Source organism: Sus scrofa, chromosome 3 (assembly GCF_054392235.1).
Source record: "Sus scrofa isolate SSC_HxYL_T2T_F1_AM1 chromosome 3, Sscrofa_HxYL_maternal_Yorkshire_Landrace_v2.0, whole genome shotgun sequence".
NCBI lineage: Eukaryota > Metazoa > Chordata > Mammalia > Artiodactyla > Suidae > Sus > Sus scrofa.
The window spans coordinates 143,747,604-143,762,138 of NC_139385.1; the positions used below are offsets into that span (position 1 = coordinate 143,747,604).

Genomic DNA, 14,535 nt, shown 5'->3' on the forward strand with positions numbered 1-14,535 from the left:
AGAAAACCCCACTGCAAACATGGAAGAACAGAGAGGGCGGCTCAGCGGCCAGCTCTGCCGGGACCAAATCCTCTGCCACTGCGGTCACTGCCAGCAGGACACCTGGTCTCCGGAAGGACTTGAAAGACCCCGGATGCGTGCGCCTCCCCTAACGGAAAAGCACTGAGTCGTTAGCTTGAGTTGCCTGCGCTGTGACCAGCAGTGACCTCTGACCCAGGGTGTGCTGCCCGCGGGCACCTGCCCGGGCTGCTCCCTCAGCCCGTGGGGCCTCTCCTGGCCGAGTCCTCAGTGAGACCCCGAGTAGAGAGAGTCACAGCCTCACGTTGTGTGTTTTTCTGTAGCTGCCACAGGTGCTCAAGTGGGGGGAAGGCCGGGACCACCCACCTCCGAAAGGCAGGGAAGACGGAGAGCCCTTGGGCTGGGCTGGTCTGGGGAGCGACGCTCCACCAGGGGCAGAGCCTGGAGGGTCAGAGTGAGGTGGCCTAGCTGTCACAGCCGTCCCCTCTGCTACGGGCTCCTAGACGCTGAGAAGTCCCTTCCCACCCCTGTGCCTGCCTCCATCGCCAAGCCCAGTGTCGCCGAATCATAGAGACTCGAAAATCCTGAGAATTCACACCTTATTCACGAGTGGGATGCGCTCGTGTGTCCTCCCGTCTGTCCTCCTCGCTCAGCTCTGTGCCGGGGGCGGCCTCCAGGGGTTGGGGCGCCCAGCGAGGAGGGGCAGGCGGGCACCCTCCCAGGTCCTTCCTGTTCCCTGGCAGCAGCCCTCCCCTCGTCCCCAGGGCCTGGAGGCCACTGTCACTAGCCCCCAGGTGCGTCCTCATCCTGTTGCCATGAAACCTGTCCACGCCGTTATAATAGCCTTCGAGAATCTCCTTTAATCACCCCTCTGGGACGTGCCAGTCTCTTCTTGCCGGGTCCTGACCAGTGCAGTTAACGCTCCGGGTATCGTCTGCTTGTGTTCAGAAGGTGCCTGCTTTTCCTCCTCCGATAGGCTCGGGTGTTGGTGAGGAAATTGTCTTCCATCCAGGAAGCAGCCATTCCCTCTGGGCTTGAAGCGCAGAATCCTCTGGTCCCGGGAGCCGCTCCCTCCTGTGCTGAGAAGGGGCCAGGATCATGGGTGGGTGACGAAGTCAGGTGACATCGCTGCCTCAGAGGGGCCGAGGGTCCAGAGTGGAGTGGGAGCCTGAACATGCGTGCTTTGTGGATCGTCCTCACGCACCACCCACGGGGCCGCTGCGCCGTTAGCGGCTGACCAGCGCCTCCAGCAGGCAGAGCCGGGCGTTGTCACCTGTGGCCTCCACCACCGGTGGGGAGCCTGGCTCCCTGATGTCCACCCAGGAAATGTTTGCTGAATGATGCCCAGGGTCCAGTGGGTGCCAGCACCAAATTCCAGCTCTTTCTGAGCCAGGACAGACCCTGGAAAAGAGTTCAGCTGCTGCCGCAGCCACGCTCTTTGCATTAGAGACGCAGGTTTTCATGCATGAGCTGTAGTCTGTCTGATGCAGAAATGACAATGAAACCGGTTTTCCCATATAAACTGCAGTGCATGGAAGAAACACAGTAAAATATCAGTCACTGCCTTTAAACGTTCCATAGAACCTGAACCATTAACAGCGGAGAGTTGCCGAAAATGTGAGGTTCTTCCAAGCGTGTCGTGGTCATCAAGCTGGGTGTGGAGATGCGGACGTGCTGCCTGTTGTGTGAAAGGAAAACAACTGTGTCAAACCAGCACAGACGTTCTTCTGCGGTTTGCGGTCCTGGGGAATGTGATTTGTATTTTCATTTTAGGTACTTCAAATCCATCTACGATTACCACTAACGAAAATTCACCATGCTCAGAATCAAAAAGCCTGTCATTTCCCATCTTGCAAGCCTCATATCTTTAATTTGGGATTGCTGGGGGAGCCGCTCTGCTGAGAGGCTCGTTTAACTTTTAATATCATTTTTCACTGGATGCAATGATAAGCATTTTTGAATCCTTTGCCCATTAATTAGTGGTATTTCACTCCCGTTGAGAAAAGAAAGGTGTGCCTGTACGTGTTATCTGGAAAACTCATGCCAACATTGTAAGAACTGAAGTTAGACTAAACAGAAGTTAGAGAAGTGGAGGGAAGAGGAAAGGGTGTTAGGGTGGGGAAAATTCGTGATAACCTTGTCGTCATCGTTACGGTCACTGTCATTACCCTTATCACCACCATCACCACCACCATCACCGTCACCTTCACCACCACCACCATCACTGTCACCATCATCACCACCACCGTCACCATCATTACCACCACCATCACCATCACTACCACCACCGTCACCATCGTCACCACCTTCACCATCACCACCACCATCACCGTCACCTTCACCACCACCACTGTCACCACCACTGTCACCATCACCACCACCACCATGTCACCACCACCACCACCGTCACCTTCACCACCACCACCATCACTGTCACCACCATCACCACCACCGTCACCATCGTCACCACCTTCACCACCATCACCACCACCATCACCGTCACCATCACCACCACCACCATCACCTTCACCGCCACCACCACCACTGTCACCACCACCGTCACCATCACCACCACCACCATGTCACCACCACCACCACCGTCACCTTCACCACCACCACCATCACTGTCACCACCATCACCACCACTGTCACCATCGTCACCGCCTTCACCATCACCACCACCACCACCACCATCACCATCACTGTCACCATCACCTTCACCATCACCACCATCACCGTCACCATCACCACCACCACCACTGTCACCTTCACCACCACCACCATCACTATCACCACCACCACCATCACCATCACTGTCACCATCACCTTCACCATCATCACCACCACCATCACTGTCACCATCATCACCACCACCATCACTGTCACCATCATCACCACCACCATCACCATTGTCACCACCTTCACCACCACCACCACCACTGTCACTGTCACCGTCACCATCACCTTCACCATCACCACCACCATCACCTTCACCACCACCACCATCACCTTCACCACCACCACCATCACTGTCACCATCACCACCACCATCACCTTCGCCACCACCACCATCACTGTCACCATCATCACCACCACCGTCACCATTGTCACCACCTTCACCACCACCACCACAACTGTCACTGTCACCGTCACCATCACCACCACCATCACTGTCACCACCACCTTCACCATCACCACCATCACCGTCACCACCACCACCATCACCGTCACCATCACCACCACCATGTCACCTTCACCACCACCACCATCACTGTCACCTTCACCACCATCACCGTCACCATCATCACCACCACCGTCACCATTGTCACCACCTTCGCCACCACCATCACTGTCACCATCATCACCACCACCGTCACCATTGTCACCACCTTCACCACCACCATCACCGTCACCATCACCTTCACCATCACCTTCGCCGCCACCACCATCACTGTCACCATCACCACCGTCACCATCGTCACCTTCACCACCATCACCACCACCATCACCTTCGCCACCACCACTGTCGCCACCACCGTCACCATCACCACCACCACCATCACTGTCACCATCACCACCGTCACCATCGTCACCTTCACCACCATCACCACCACCATCACCTTCGCCACCACCACTGTCACCACCACCGTCACCATCACCACCACCACCATCACTGTCCCCACCACCACCACCGTCCCATCACCACTACATCATCACATCACCACCACCATCACCAGGGTTCTAGTCACAGTACTCAGCATTTACTGGCCGCTTACTCTGTGGCCGGCGTGGTTAGGTGTGTGTCATGATCGGTATGTTTCCTACAACCTTTTCAGACAGGTAGGCTCTTATGCCTCTTTTACAGAGAAGGGATGAGAGGTAAAACGGGGAAGATGACCTAACCTGGCCCGCACCTGTTGCCTCGCACGTGATGGGGCTGGGATTTGTGCAGAGTGGCAGGACCCCAGAGTGTGTGTCCTTACGGTTAATTGTACTCACGTATGTGGTGTGGGTGTGCACACGCTGGCATCTCATTTGTGGAGCACTCTCAGCGGGCAGGCCGGCCAGCTGTGAACAGCCCTCTGCTGCGGCAAGTAGCCAAGGCACTTAGGAGCATAGACTATTTGTGTTCTCTCCATGTGACTTCCCTTCATGGTACAACCTTGTTCTGCCCCGACACCAGCTTGGCCACCACCTTACTTACTTTGCAGGGGACAGAGCCTGTGGATGGCCACAGACGCCCAGATGCTGTGAGTTTCTGCCAGCAGGCACCTTTCCTCTGGGCTCTGGTCACTGCTATATGAACGTGCCAGGTCAGTGGCTGGAGGGGTGGGAGGGGTGAGGAAGCTGAGTCGTCAGGGCTGGGCCATCCCACACGAGACAGGGTCAGGTGGGGATCTTAGGAGCACAGGCAGGTCCCGCCGAGATCAGCAGAACGGCCCAGCAGACATGCAGCTGGTGAGCAGTAGTGGCTGGGGCTGTTTTAAGCTTGGGGCGCTTTGTTATGCAGCACTCCTGTGGCAGTACACAGCCGGGACGTAAAACCTGACTAGAATCTTACAACAAAAGAAGAGAGGCGCCTGGTGCAACACAGGAGTTGGGGGTTTTGGGGGGACTGAGCGAGGACAAGCAGGAAGGGCCTCTGAGCCTCTGCCAGACTCAGGCTGTCTGGAGCCGCCCTTCTCATCCCTGTAAAGACCTTTTTCTTCCTCCTTCTCCCCATCGCGCTCCCTCTTTTCGACCCGACGCCCTACTTTTATTTTCTATCCAGTTGGTAGATTTTCAAGAGCAGGTACGGAGAAGTCGGAGGTGGAGAAGGATGGTGTCATGGAAAAGATGAACCGGAGGGAGGATGAGCCGTCTGGTTCTCACCTGCTGATGTCAGCAGAACCAGGGTTCCCGGTGATGCGGTGGTGCTTGTGCGCAGTGAACACCTAGCAGGAGTGATGTCGCCGCTTAACCCTCCACTCAGGTGCTGAAGAGCAGGCAGAATAGTTGGGGTTTAGATGTCTGCGCAGTTTTCCCTCCCATCACCAGGGCCCCTCCCCCAGAGTCCTTCCTGCCTGGCTCCTCCCATCACCGGGGCTCCTCCCCCAGAGTCCCTCCTGCCTGGCTCCTCCCATCACCGGGGCTCCTCCCCCAGAGTCCCTCCTGCCTGGCTCCTCCCATCACCGGGGCTCCTCCCCCAGACGTCCTCCTGCCTGGCTCCTCCCATCACCGGGGCTCCTCCCCCAGACGTCCTCCTGCCTGGCTCCTCCCATCACCGGGGCTCCTCCCCCAGAGTCCCTCCTGCCTGGCTCCTCCCATCACCGGGGCTCCTCCCCCAGAGTCCCTCCTGCCTGGCTCCTCCCATCACCGGGGCTCCTCCCCCAGACGTCCTCCTGCCTGGCTCCTCCCATCACCGGGGCTCCTCCCCCAGACGTCCTCCTGCCTGGCTCCTCCCATCACCGGGGCTCCTCCCCCAGACGTCCTCCTGCCTGGCTCCTCCCATCACCGGGGCTCGAACTGAAGAGATGAGGCGGAAGTGCAAGATCACTTTGGCTCCGTCACTTTCACCTGTGAGCCCCAGAAAGCCACGTCGCCTCAATCACCCTGTTTCCTCATATGAAGACAAGATGCTCTCAGCTCCTCTTAGCAGTTATGAGGACCCCAGTGAGATAAAGCATTGGTCTGCTCGGTCCAGTGCTTGCCTCATAATAAAATTCATTTTTTATGAGTTTATTTAATGAGGGAGTTATCGTTATGTCGTTTTGCGAGAATGCGAGGAAAGCTGTCTTTCAGTGTGACTGGTTCGCCCGTACTGGGGGGCTTTTTTGTCCTCTCTTGGAGGCTTACAGGGGCCTGGGAGCCGTGTCCCAACCTCAGCACAGGCTTGGCTTTACGAGGCCAGGATCCCGATGGAAAAGGAGATGCAGGGGTTCTAATGGACCAGAACAGGGGCAGAGCTTGCAAGGGACAACACAGAGCCGGGGACCCAGGCTCCCACTCCCGGTTTGGGGGGAGTCGCTGTTCAGACCACGGTGCTGGCCGTTTCTCAGGGCTCTACCTCCCTCTGCCCTCTGCCCTGGGTCTGTCCATCTCCATTTTCTTGGTTGCAAATTCCTAGCACGTGAGATTCTATCTATTACAGAATCAATGACACTGGGTGACAGAGAGGAAGAGGTAGGACCAGTCCTGCTGAGATGGCCTTGGGGTGAATACTTAAAACATAACTTGGCAAATAGAGGCGACTCTGAATCCTCCCGTTAGACGCTATGGGATCTTACCCAAGGATGTCCTCACGGTTCTGGTCCCGGGAACGGTCACGCTCTGGGTACTTGCTGGTCTCTGGGGCTGCCGAAGGATGGCACTGACGCGGGCGACAGCCTCCAGGCCTCGGCTCCCGGCAGGTCGTGTGTTGTGCAGTTGGCGCATCTCAGGTGTGTGGTTTGCTGGCCGCACGGAGCCCCACTGGTTCTCCAACCCGCCTAAGCTTGAGGAAACCCGGGTGTCGGCTCGGCTGCCCCTGGGCGCCCCCAGCTCTGCTCGCCCTGCTGGGCCGCCGTTTTAAGCGGGCTTCCCGAGGGGAGCGGGACGGTCGCTGGCTGCCGAGTGTCGCGCAGGGACAAGGAGCAACTTGTCACTCTGGTTCTGGCCAAAGTGGGAGGGAGGCTGCGTGGCCTGATTTGGGTCACAGCCCTGCAGGAAACAGCCTCGGGTGGGTGGGGTTGGGGGGCAGGTCGAGGACAGGCTGCCCCCAGACAAAGTGGGGGGGGCAGGGGCTTTCCTTATAGGAAAGAATTCTGACCAGACAGCTGCCTTTATTTCAAAAAAGACCTTTTTAAAATACAGAATTTAGAAAGAGGAGTTCCCATCGTGGTGCAGTGGAAACGAATCCAACTAGGAACCATGAGGTTGAGGGTTTGATCCCCGGCCTCGCTCAGTGGGTTAAGGATCTAGCATTGCCATGAGCTGTGGTCTAGGTCTCAGATGTAGCTTGGGTCCCGCGTTGCTGTGGCTGTGGTGTAGGCCAGCAGCTGCAGCTCCGATTCAACCCCTATCCTGGGAACTTCCGTATGTCGCGAGTGCGGCCCTAAAAAGCCAAAAAAAAAAAAAAAAAAAAAAAAAAAAAAGGAAGAAGCAGAATTTAGAAAGAGAAAGATTCTGAGAAGCAAGCACCTAACGCTCAAGTTGTGGGTCTCCAGGAGAGATGGAAGTGTTTTGCAAGCAGGAGAAAAGGACTCTTATTTGATCTGGAGTAAAGGATTGTCACGCCGAGCCGCTTCAGAAGGCTCGGTGATAATAACCAGCGCGCCCGTGGATGTCCATTAAGTCCCTGGGCGTCTGCGTGGGCTGCCTGATGGGTCAGCGCCAGACGGGTGCCCAGCCTAAGCGTTGCGTCAGTGACTGTAACACACGGGAAACAAGCGTGAGAAACGGGATTCGCGATGTAGCTGTGTTTCCCAAATCTGCGCTGTGTTCTGTTGCCAGGAGTTGAGGGGTGGCGGGGGCTCAGCCCCAGGGGCCTTGGCACAGGCGAGCTCTGAGCCAGAGACCAGGGCCGGCGGGGAAGGTGATGCTCCCACAGGCTGTGCTGGGCGTCCGCGTCCTGGCGCTGCCCGGGAGCTGGGTTTCTCCGAGTCTGAGCTGTGCGCTGCCCGGGATTTGCTCGAGGTCCGCTGGCTTTGCCACAGAATGCCACACTCCAGCTCCAGCTCACCGAGGTGCTCGGGGTCAGCTCTGGCTCCGTGGAAGTCGGCGGAGATGCTCGCCGCCACGGCCCGAGAGAGTCCTGGGCCGGATCGGGGTCCTGTCTGGGGGGGGCGGGGGGGCGGGGGTGGCTGTCCTGTCGGTGGGGCTCGGGGAACTGAGGCTGGTTTTCAGCCCCTTGAGGCCAAACAGCCTGTCTCGTCCGCCGCCGCTGGCCGTGTTGGCTCAAACCCTAGGCGGTGTTTTCACAGGTTCCTCCTGCGGGCGACCCACAGCCCAGGGCTGTGTTTTGTTGTTGGTCTGTATTTTCTCCTTTCTCTGGAGTGATGATATTACAGGAATACTTGGAATATTGGGAGGATGTCGTGTTTGGGAGGAATTGCGGTTACCGAATTTTATTTTCATGTGCTCCTGGGATCACGCGGCAAAGTGAGGGCTTGCGAACCCGGTCAGTAATCAGGGCGGAAGCATCCGGGCCTCGTCACCTACTGATTCCATTTCCTCGGGAGGCGCATTTTCTTCTAGAACTTTCCTGCGTGGAACTCAGCCTCCCTGGCTGGCCTTTCCTGGCCTCCACCCCTGTCCCCGAGGCACCTGCAGTGCATGGCTCCTGCCCCCTCGAGCTGTGGGGGCACCCCAAGACTACCGCCCCCACGGAAGCCTCCTCCTTCCTACCTTCTGGCCAAAGCGATGAACCGAAAGCCGGCAGATGAGTTAACAGAGCGCAGAGTCCGCCAAGGCTTCTACCCGATAGGAAGACGCACCTCTCGGCGGCTGCGCCCCTCACAGCGCGGGCCACGAGACGTCAGGGACCCCCCGACCCGAGTTCACAGCCCGCACACGGCAGATGCCAAGTGCGCCGTGAGATATTCTGGGAACCACCCCAAGGGGGTCGCTTTAAGTGTCGTCTGCCTCTTTCTATGTGATGGAAGATTTCAAATATACTCGACACAGAGAGAGAGCGGCCTGGCGACCCCCTTCCGTCACCCCACCCCCTCCTTCTCCAGTGTCCGCCTTCTGGGACCCTCATTCCATCCGCCTACCACCTTTCTCTCTTTTGCAAGAATGTTTTCAAGTCAGCCCCAGATGTGCCCTTAGACCTGTAAACGCTTCAATATGAACCTTTGAAAGATAAGGATGTTTTCAAACACGACCGCAGGATGGCACCTGCCCTTGGAGAGGGAGTGCCCTGTGATGGTCTGTTTGTAAAGACCCCTGAGCTTGGAGGCGGGGGGATGGGGGATGGGGGGGAACAGGTGGGCTGTGAGGAATGAGGGGTGTGTGTGGGGGGGCAACTCAGCCTTCCTGCCTCTGCTCCGGCCCCTGAGGGCTTTGTTTAAGCTCTTGAGCTTCTGGGCCTGCTTACCTGATTCTTAACCTGGCCCTGGGCTGGTGGCAGAGGAGCGAGGCAGGCACTTTAAAGCCATTTTAAAGGCCTGGGTCAGTGATGCTCTGATGATCAGGGTCCAGCAGCAGCAGGTGTGGGGCGGGCCCAGGGGAATTTCCGTCTGTGGGACCCGAGTGCGTTTGTGACAGCCCAGGCCGGCGTCCGGAGCAGAACCAGGCCAGGGCTGGAGTTTCAGGCCTCCTTTCTCCCACAGGAAAAGGGGGTGTGGACCTCACGGGGGCCCACAGAAGGCGCCTCGGCTCTTTTGTGATTGGTCCTGGGCCCTGTCCGCCCTGACCGAAGCATCGCTCTGGCAGCGGGGCAGGCAGCAAACCGGCGGCCCTCGGGTGAGCTGGCCTGAACAGCCGTGGCGCCTCTGGTGTCGACGTTGCAATGTCCCAGAGCACCTCCTGTTTCGAGGATGCAGTGGGGCCCCAGACAGTGTCATTGGCATAAAGCACCCCGTGTGGGGTCGGAGGACCAGGAGTGCCTGGCCTAGCTCGGAGCTGCTGCGGGCCCAGCCCTGGTGCCGCCCGGCTTGGACCCCGCGGCACATATGGAGGGTGGTGCCCGGACCACACGCACAGACCAGACACACGCACACACACAGAGACCACACACACACAGAGACACACACACACAAGCACACAGAGACACACACGCACAGACACACACAGACCAAACACACACACATACAGACCAGACACACACACGCAGAGACCACACACACACAGACCAGACACACACACACACACACACACACACACACACACACACACAGACCCCCCCACAGACCGTACTCACAGATCTCACACACACACACATGCATGCACGCACACAGACAGACCCAACCACATACATAGAACCACCCCCCCACCCCGGCCACACACAGCCGGTGCACACACAGAGCCCAGCACCTACACGGAGCACAGCGTGAACGCACAGAGCGCACGTGTTTCCCCGCGTGTTCCTGGAGTCTGTGGTGCTGCTCGAGCACTGGGGACCCAGTGGGGGAGCCCTTGCCCCCCGGGAACTCCCATGCTAGGTTCTAAGCCCATTTCCTCGTCCCGCCCGGAAGCCTGGCTTTGCAGAGAGGCTGGGGTCTCACATCGGGGAAGGCGCGGGTGCGGGCAGACGAGGGGCTGTGTCTCCAGAGGCGGGAGGCGGGGAGGCTGGGCCGCCTGCGGGGTCTGGGGACGCTGGTCCTGTCACCGAGGGCTGTGGGTGATCCCACACTCAGGGTGGAATCTGCTCATGCCCACTCTAGCAACCACAGAGGGCCTCCGGGAAGCTTCAGGACATCTCGCTCAAGGTCACGGTGCTACCTGATGCCTGTGGCGACCCAGGCAGACCCCAGATCAGCCGCTGTGAACAGGCTCTGTCCCCCTGACCACGTCCAGAGGGACTTCCGGCCCAGCCTCTTCACCTGCTCACTGGCCATCTGTGTGTCTTCTTAGAAATATTTATTCAAAAGCCTTCGTCCATCTTGGAGGTAGTGTTGTGACTCAGTGTTTAAGAACCCGACTAGTATCCCGAGGATGCAGGTTTGATCCCTGGCCAGCGGGTTAAGGATCCGGCGTTGCTGTGGCTGTGGTGTAGACCAGCAGCCGCAGCTCCCATTCAACCCCTAGCCTGGGAGCTTCCATATGCCAAAGGTGCAGCGTAAAAAGCATAAAAACAAACAAACAAAAAGGCTTTGTCCATCTTTTTTCCTCGGTTATTGGGGTTTGGGTTTAGAGTTGCAGGAGCCCTTTGTAGGTTCCGGAAGCTGGATCCTCATCAGATACGCGTCGTGCTGTTTCTCCTTCCTGCCTGGCTGGCTTTTCACGCTCTCGATGTGACCCTTGAAGCGTGAAAGTCTTCAGTTTTGCCGACGTCCAGTTCATCTATTTTGCCTTTGGTTGCTCAGACTTCGCTCCCATCCATGATCTTGGACCGGAGCGAAGGACCTGAAGAGACATTTCTCCAAAGAAGACCCACAGGTGGTAGCATCAGACCCATGAAAAGCTGCTCAGTGTCACCAATCATCAGGGACATGCAAATCAAAGCCGCAGGCGACAGCAGCTCACACCTGTCAGGATGGCTGTCGCCAAAGAGACGGCGCGTTGGAGGACGTGCAGGGAAGGGAGCCGCGTGCGCTGTGGGCGGGAAGGGAAATGGTGCAGCCGCCGTGGAAATCAGCACGGCACTTCCTCGAGAAATGAAAAATAGCAGCACCGTGGATCCAGCCATTGCAGTCCTGGGTGTTTATCCAAAGGAAATGAAACCATCATCTCAAAGAAGCATCTGCTGTTCAGCCTCAAAACAGAAGGAAATCGTGTCATTTGCCACAGCATGGGTGAAACCGGAGCCTTTTCTAGGGGAGATCAGCCAGAGTCAAGCAGACAAATGCGGGATGGTACCACTTATACCTGGGGTCTGAAGAGAAGCCGAATTTCACAGGACGGGAGAGGTGGGGCCGTGGCTGCCAGGAGCCGGGGGTGGGGAGTGGGCGAGGAGGCTGGCAAAAGCCACACAGCTTCGCCTCCCAGGTGAGTAAAGGTGCGTGAGTTCGCGTCTGGCGGTTGACAGCGCCGTGCAGGAGAAGAGAAACCTGCAGAGAGACGGCAACTGAGATGCTCAACCCCGGAGAGAAGCTGCAGGTGCGAGGCAGTGGCCGTGTCGGCGAGCTGGTTGGTCAGGCTCCTTCACGACGTGTGCAGACACCAGATCCTCACGCTGGACACGAGATAGCTTATGACTGTCAACTATAGGACAATAAAAAAAAAAAAAAAAAGAAACAAGGGTCAAAGCCATCAGAAAAACTGCCACAATGGATATGAGTCTATGGAGACACCACAACGAAGTGTAGGCTGCCTTCCTGGATGGACTGCTGGGCCAGAAAAAGGGCATGCGGTTAAAAAAAAAAAGTATTTTAATAAAGTACTGATTTTAGTTCATAAAAAATAAATATCTTACAATTTAATTTGCCAAGGATAGCTCAATAAAGCTGTGAAAAACCCACAAGGCGTTCTGGCTGTGGTGCAGTGGGTGAGTGATCCGGCTCAGATCTGTGGAGGCGCCAGTTCGAATCCAGCCTGGCACAGTGGGTTATGGATCCAGTGTCGCTGCAGCTGTGGTGTAGGTCAAAGCTCTGGCTTGGATTCGATCCCAGATCCGGGAACTTCCGTGTGCTGCGAGGGCAGCTGAAAAAGAAAAAAAAAAAAAAATGGTAACCCGTCCCAACATTACCCGTTGTGGCTCAGCGGGTCAAGAACATGGCGTCGTGTCTGTGAGGACGCAGGTTCCATCCCGGGCCTCGCTCAGTGGGTTGAGGCGTTGCCACAAGCAGTGGCGCAGGTGGCAGACGCGGCTGGGATCTGGCGTTGTGGGGGGGCTGTGGTGTAGACCAGAAGCTGCAGCTCTGATTCCACCCCTAGCCTGGGCATCTCCACATGCTGCAGGTGCTGCCCTAAAAAGGAAAAAAAAAAAACCCCATAAAACCTTCCCTGCACGTTCTTAAGCTCTGTCCTATGATCTGGCAGTGAATATACATATAAAAGCAAAGTCAATACAGAGGAGATGCTGTCTTTTTCTCTGAATCACAAATAACACAAGATCCAGGCCTTTGCGCCAGAGCTCCAGTCAGCGTGCTCCCCTCCTCCACCCTGACGGTGGGCCTTAGGGTTTCAGGGCAGACAGGAGAGCCTGGGGGGGGGGGTCGGGGCCTGTTATTCAGCCACAGAAAAAGCAAGAGTCTTTCTGTTTTTCTACTGATTAGCCCTGATGTGCCGCACACAGTCTCAGAGACGCCGTACCCATCACCTTCTCTCCGGGTGTCGGGGGAGAGCCTTAGGTCCTGGCGCCTGATGCTGGAATGGGCTTCGTACCTGTGCAGGGGCCGACCTGCGCCTTCTGGGCCGGTGGGGAAGACAGCCCGTCCCATCCCGTCTGGCTGCTTGGTTTCTAACGGAAGCCTGGCTGAGAAAGGCTGCAACAGGCATTTAGAAACTGGGTTTAGGGAGGGAGGGTTCTATGTGGTGGTGAGCCCGTTGTGTAGGCGGCCGGGCCTGTCTGTTCTGACCACTGGGTGTCTCGTTGAAAAATAAAAAAAATTGGTGAAGGCAGAATAAGGCTCATTCCTTAGACGTTGAGAAATCCTCGCATTGTTATGACTTAAGAAATGTAATCTTCTCTCTGGAAAGTCTTTCTTCGTGGCACAAAGCCTTGTCCCTTCTCTGCAGGACCCAGTGTCCTTGGCTCACAACTCAGAAATGCCAAAGCTCCCTGAAGGTCCCCCGGGTGGGCTGGGAGCCCCGGGAAGGCCCGGGGAGGGTCGGAGCCTCAGGGGAGAAGGCACCCAGACGAGTGCGGTCGTGGGGGCCACTCGTGTGTTTGAGACTCGTTCATCCTCATAACGTGCTTTGCTTCCCCGGATCCTACGGAGTGTGGGCCTCCGCCGCAAGGACTGGGCGCTCAGGCGACCGTGGGCGGCCCGCTGCCGGGCTTGTGCCTGGGGAGGAATGGCTGGGAAGGGGCTCGAAGGCCCTGTTCCTCGGCGCGAGTCCGGAGCCGCCCGTCCCGCTGAGTAGAACCTTTCTTCCCGGCCTGCAGGGCCTCGGAGAGGACCGGCGGGGGGCAGACCGGACCTGCAGCAGGTGTCCGCCCTCCACCCGCCATCAACAAGGGAGGCGTCGGAGCAGCACCTGCTCTAGACCGTGGCTCTGGGCCGGGAGGTGGGCGCGGTGACCTGGGGGCACCACCACCGGCAGGGACGGCCGCTGCGTTTCATCACAGCCGGTGGAGGCCGTGCACCAAGAAACCGCAGGGTTAAAGCTTTTGAGGCATTAACTGCCTTTCTGTTAGAAAAGCTACTGCCTGATCTGTGTGTGTGTGTGTGTGTGTACGTGTGTGGTAGTTTTAGGAGGTCTTGCTCTTAGAGGAGGGTAAAGGAACGGCTTTGGGGTGCGGGTCTCGCCCCCTGTGCTGCTGTGGCTTCTGTCTGGACTGTGCCCCCCTCCCCCCAGCTCTCTCTCCTTAGGGGACGCGTTTGGGCCCCGGCTGGGTGTCTGTGTGCCAACCTGTTTCTCCACCTCACCGCCCCCAGGCCGTGGGGTTTTCCTCGAGACGCACCGGCTGACTACAGCTAACCCCAGCCAGGTCCACCGACAATCCCACGGTTGTTACTATTATTTTGGTATAGTTTCGATGTCAGTTGTTACACTGCGGTGCTAAAACATGGATTTACATGTTTTATCAATAAATTGTATTCACGATATGGCCCTTATCATTGAATTATTCTAATGCATCTTGAAATATCTTTCTTTTTTTTGCTTTTTTTTTAGGCCCGTACCCATGGCACATGGAGGTTCCCAGGCCAGGGGTCGAATCCAAGCTGTAGCCACCAGCCTAAGCCACAGCCACAGCCACATCAGATCCGAGCCGCATCTGCGACCTGCACC

General features: G+C 57.2%; 1 protein-coding gene across 1 annotated transcript; it reads right to left on the reverse strand.

Annotated features, from left to right (window-relative positions):
• Window positions 1-1,243: 1,243 nt before the first annotated feature.
• On the reverse strand, window positions 1,244-13,753 carry LOC146404993 (uncharacterized). The gene is made up of 5 exons (XM_085020134.1): window positions 13,559-13,753; window positions 7,718-7,811; window positions 6,285-6,351; window positions 2,680-3,580; window positions 1,244-2,324 (listed from the first exon to the last, which is right to left on the reverse strand). The coding sequence occupies exons 1-5, from the start codon at window positions 13,751-13,753 to the stop codon at window positions 2,088-2,090; spliced, it is 1,494 nt and encodes a 497-aa protein (XP_084876260.1). The 3' UTR covers window positions 1,244-2,087.
• Window positions 13,754-14,535: the final 782 nt, after the last annotated feature.

What these genes read in the sequence shown, in the direction of transcription:
- LOC146404993 (XM_085020134.1), bottom strand. Translation starts at nt 13,753, where the DNA reads ATGGCGGGTGGAGGGCGGACACCTGCTGCAGGTCCGGTCTGCCCCCCG. An exon ending in AACCGTGAGGACATCCTTGG is followed by an intron (nt 3,581 to 6,284) that starts GTAAGATCCCAT and finishes TGATGGTGACAG; the next exon opens with TGATGGTGGTGGTGGTGATG. An exon ending in TGGTGGTGATGGTGAAGGCG is followed by an intron (nt 2,325 to 2,679) that starts GTGACGATGGTG and finishes GTGATGGTGAAG; the next exon opens with GTGGTGACGATGGTGACGGT.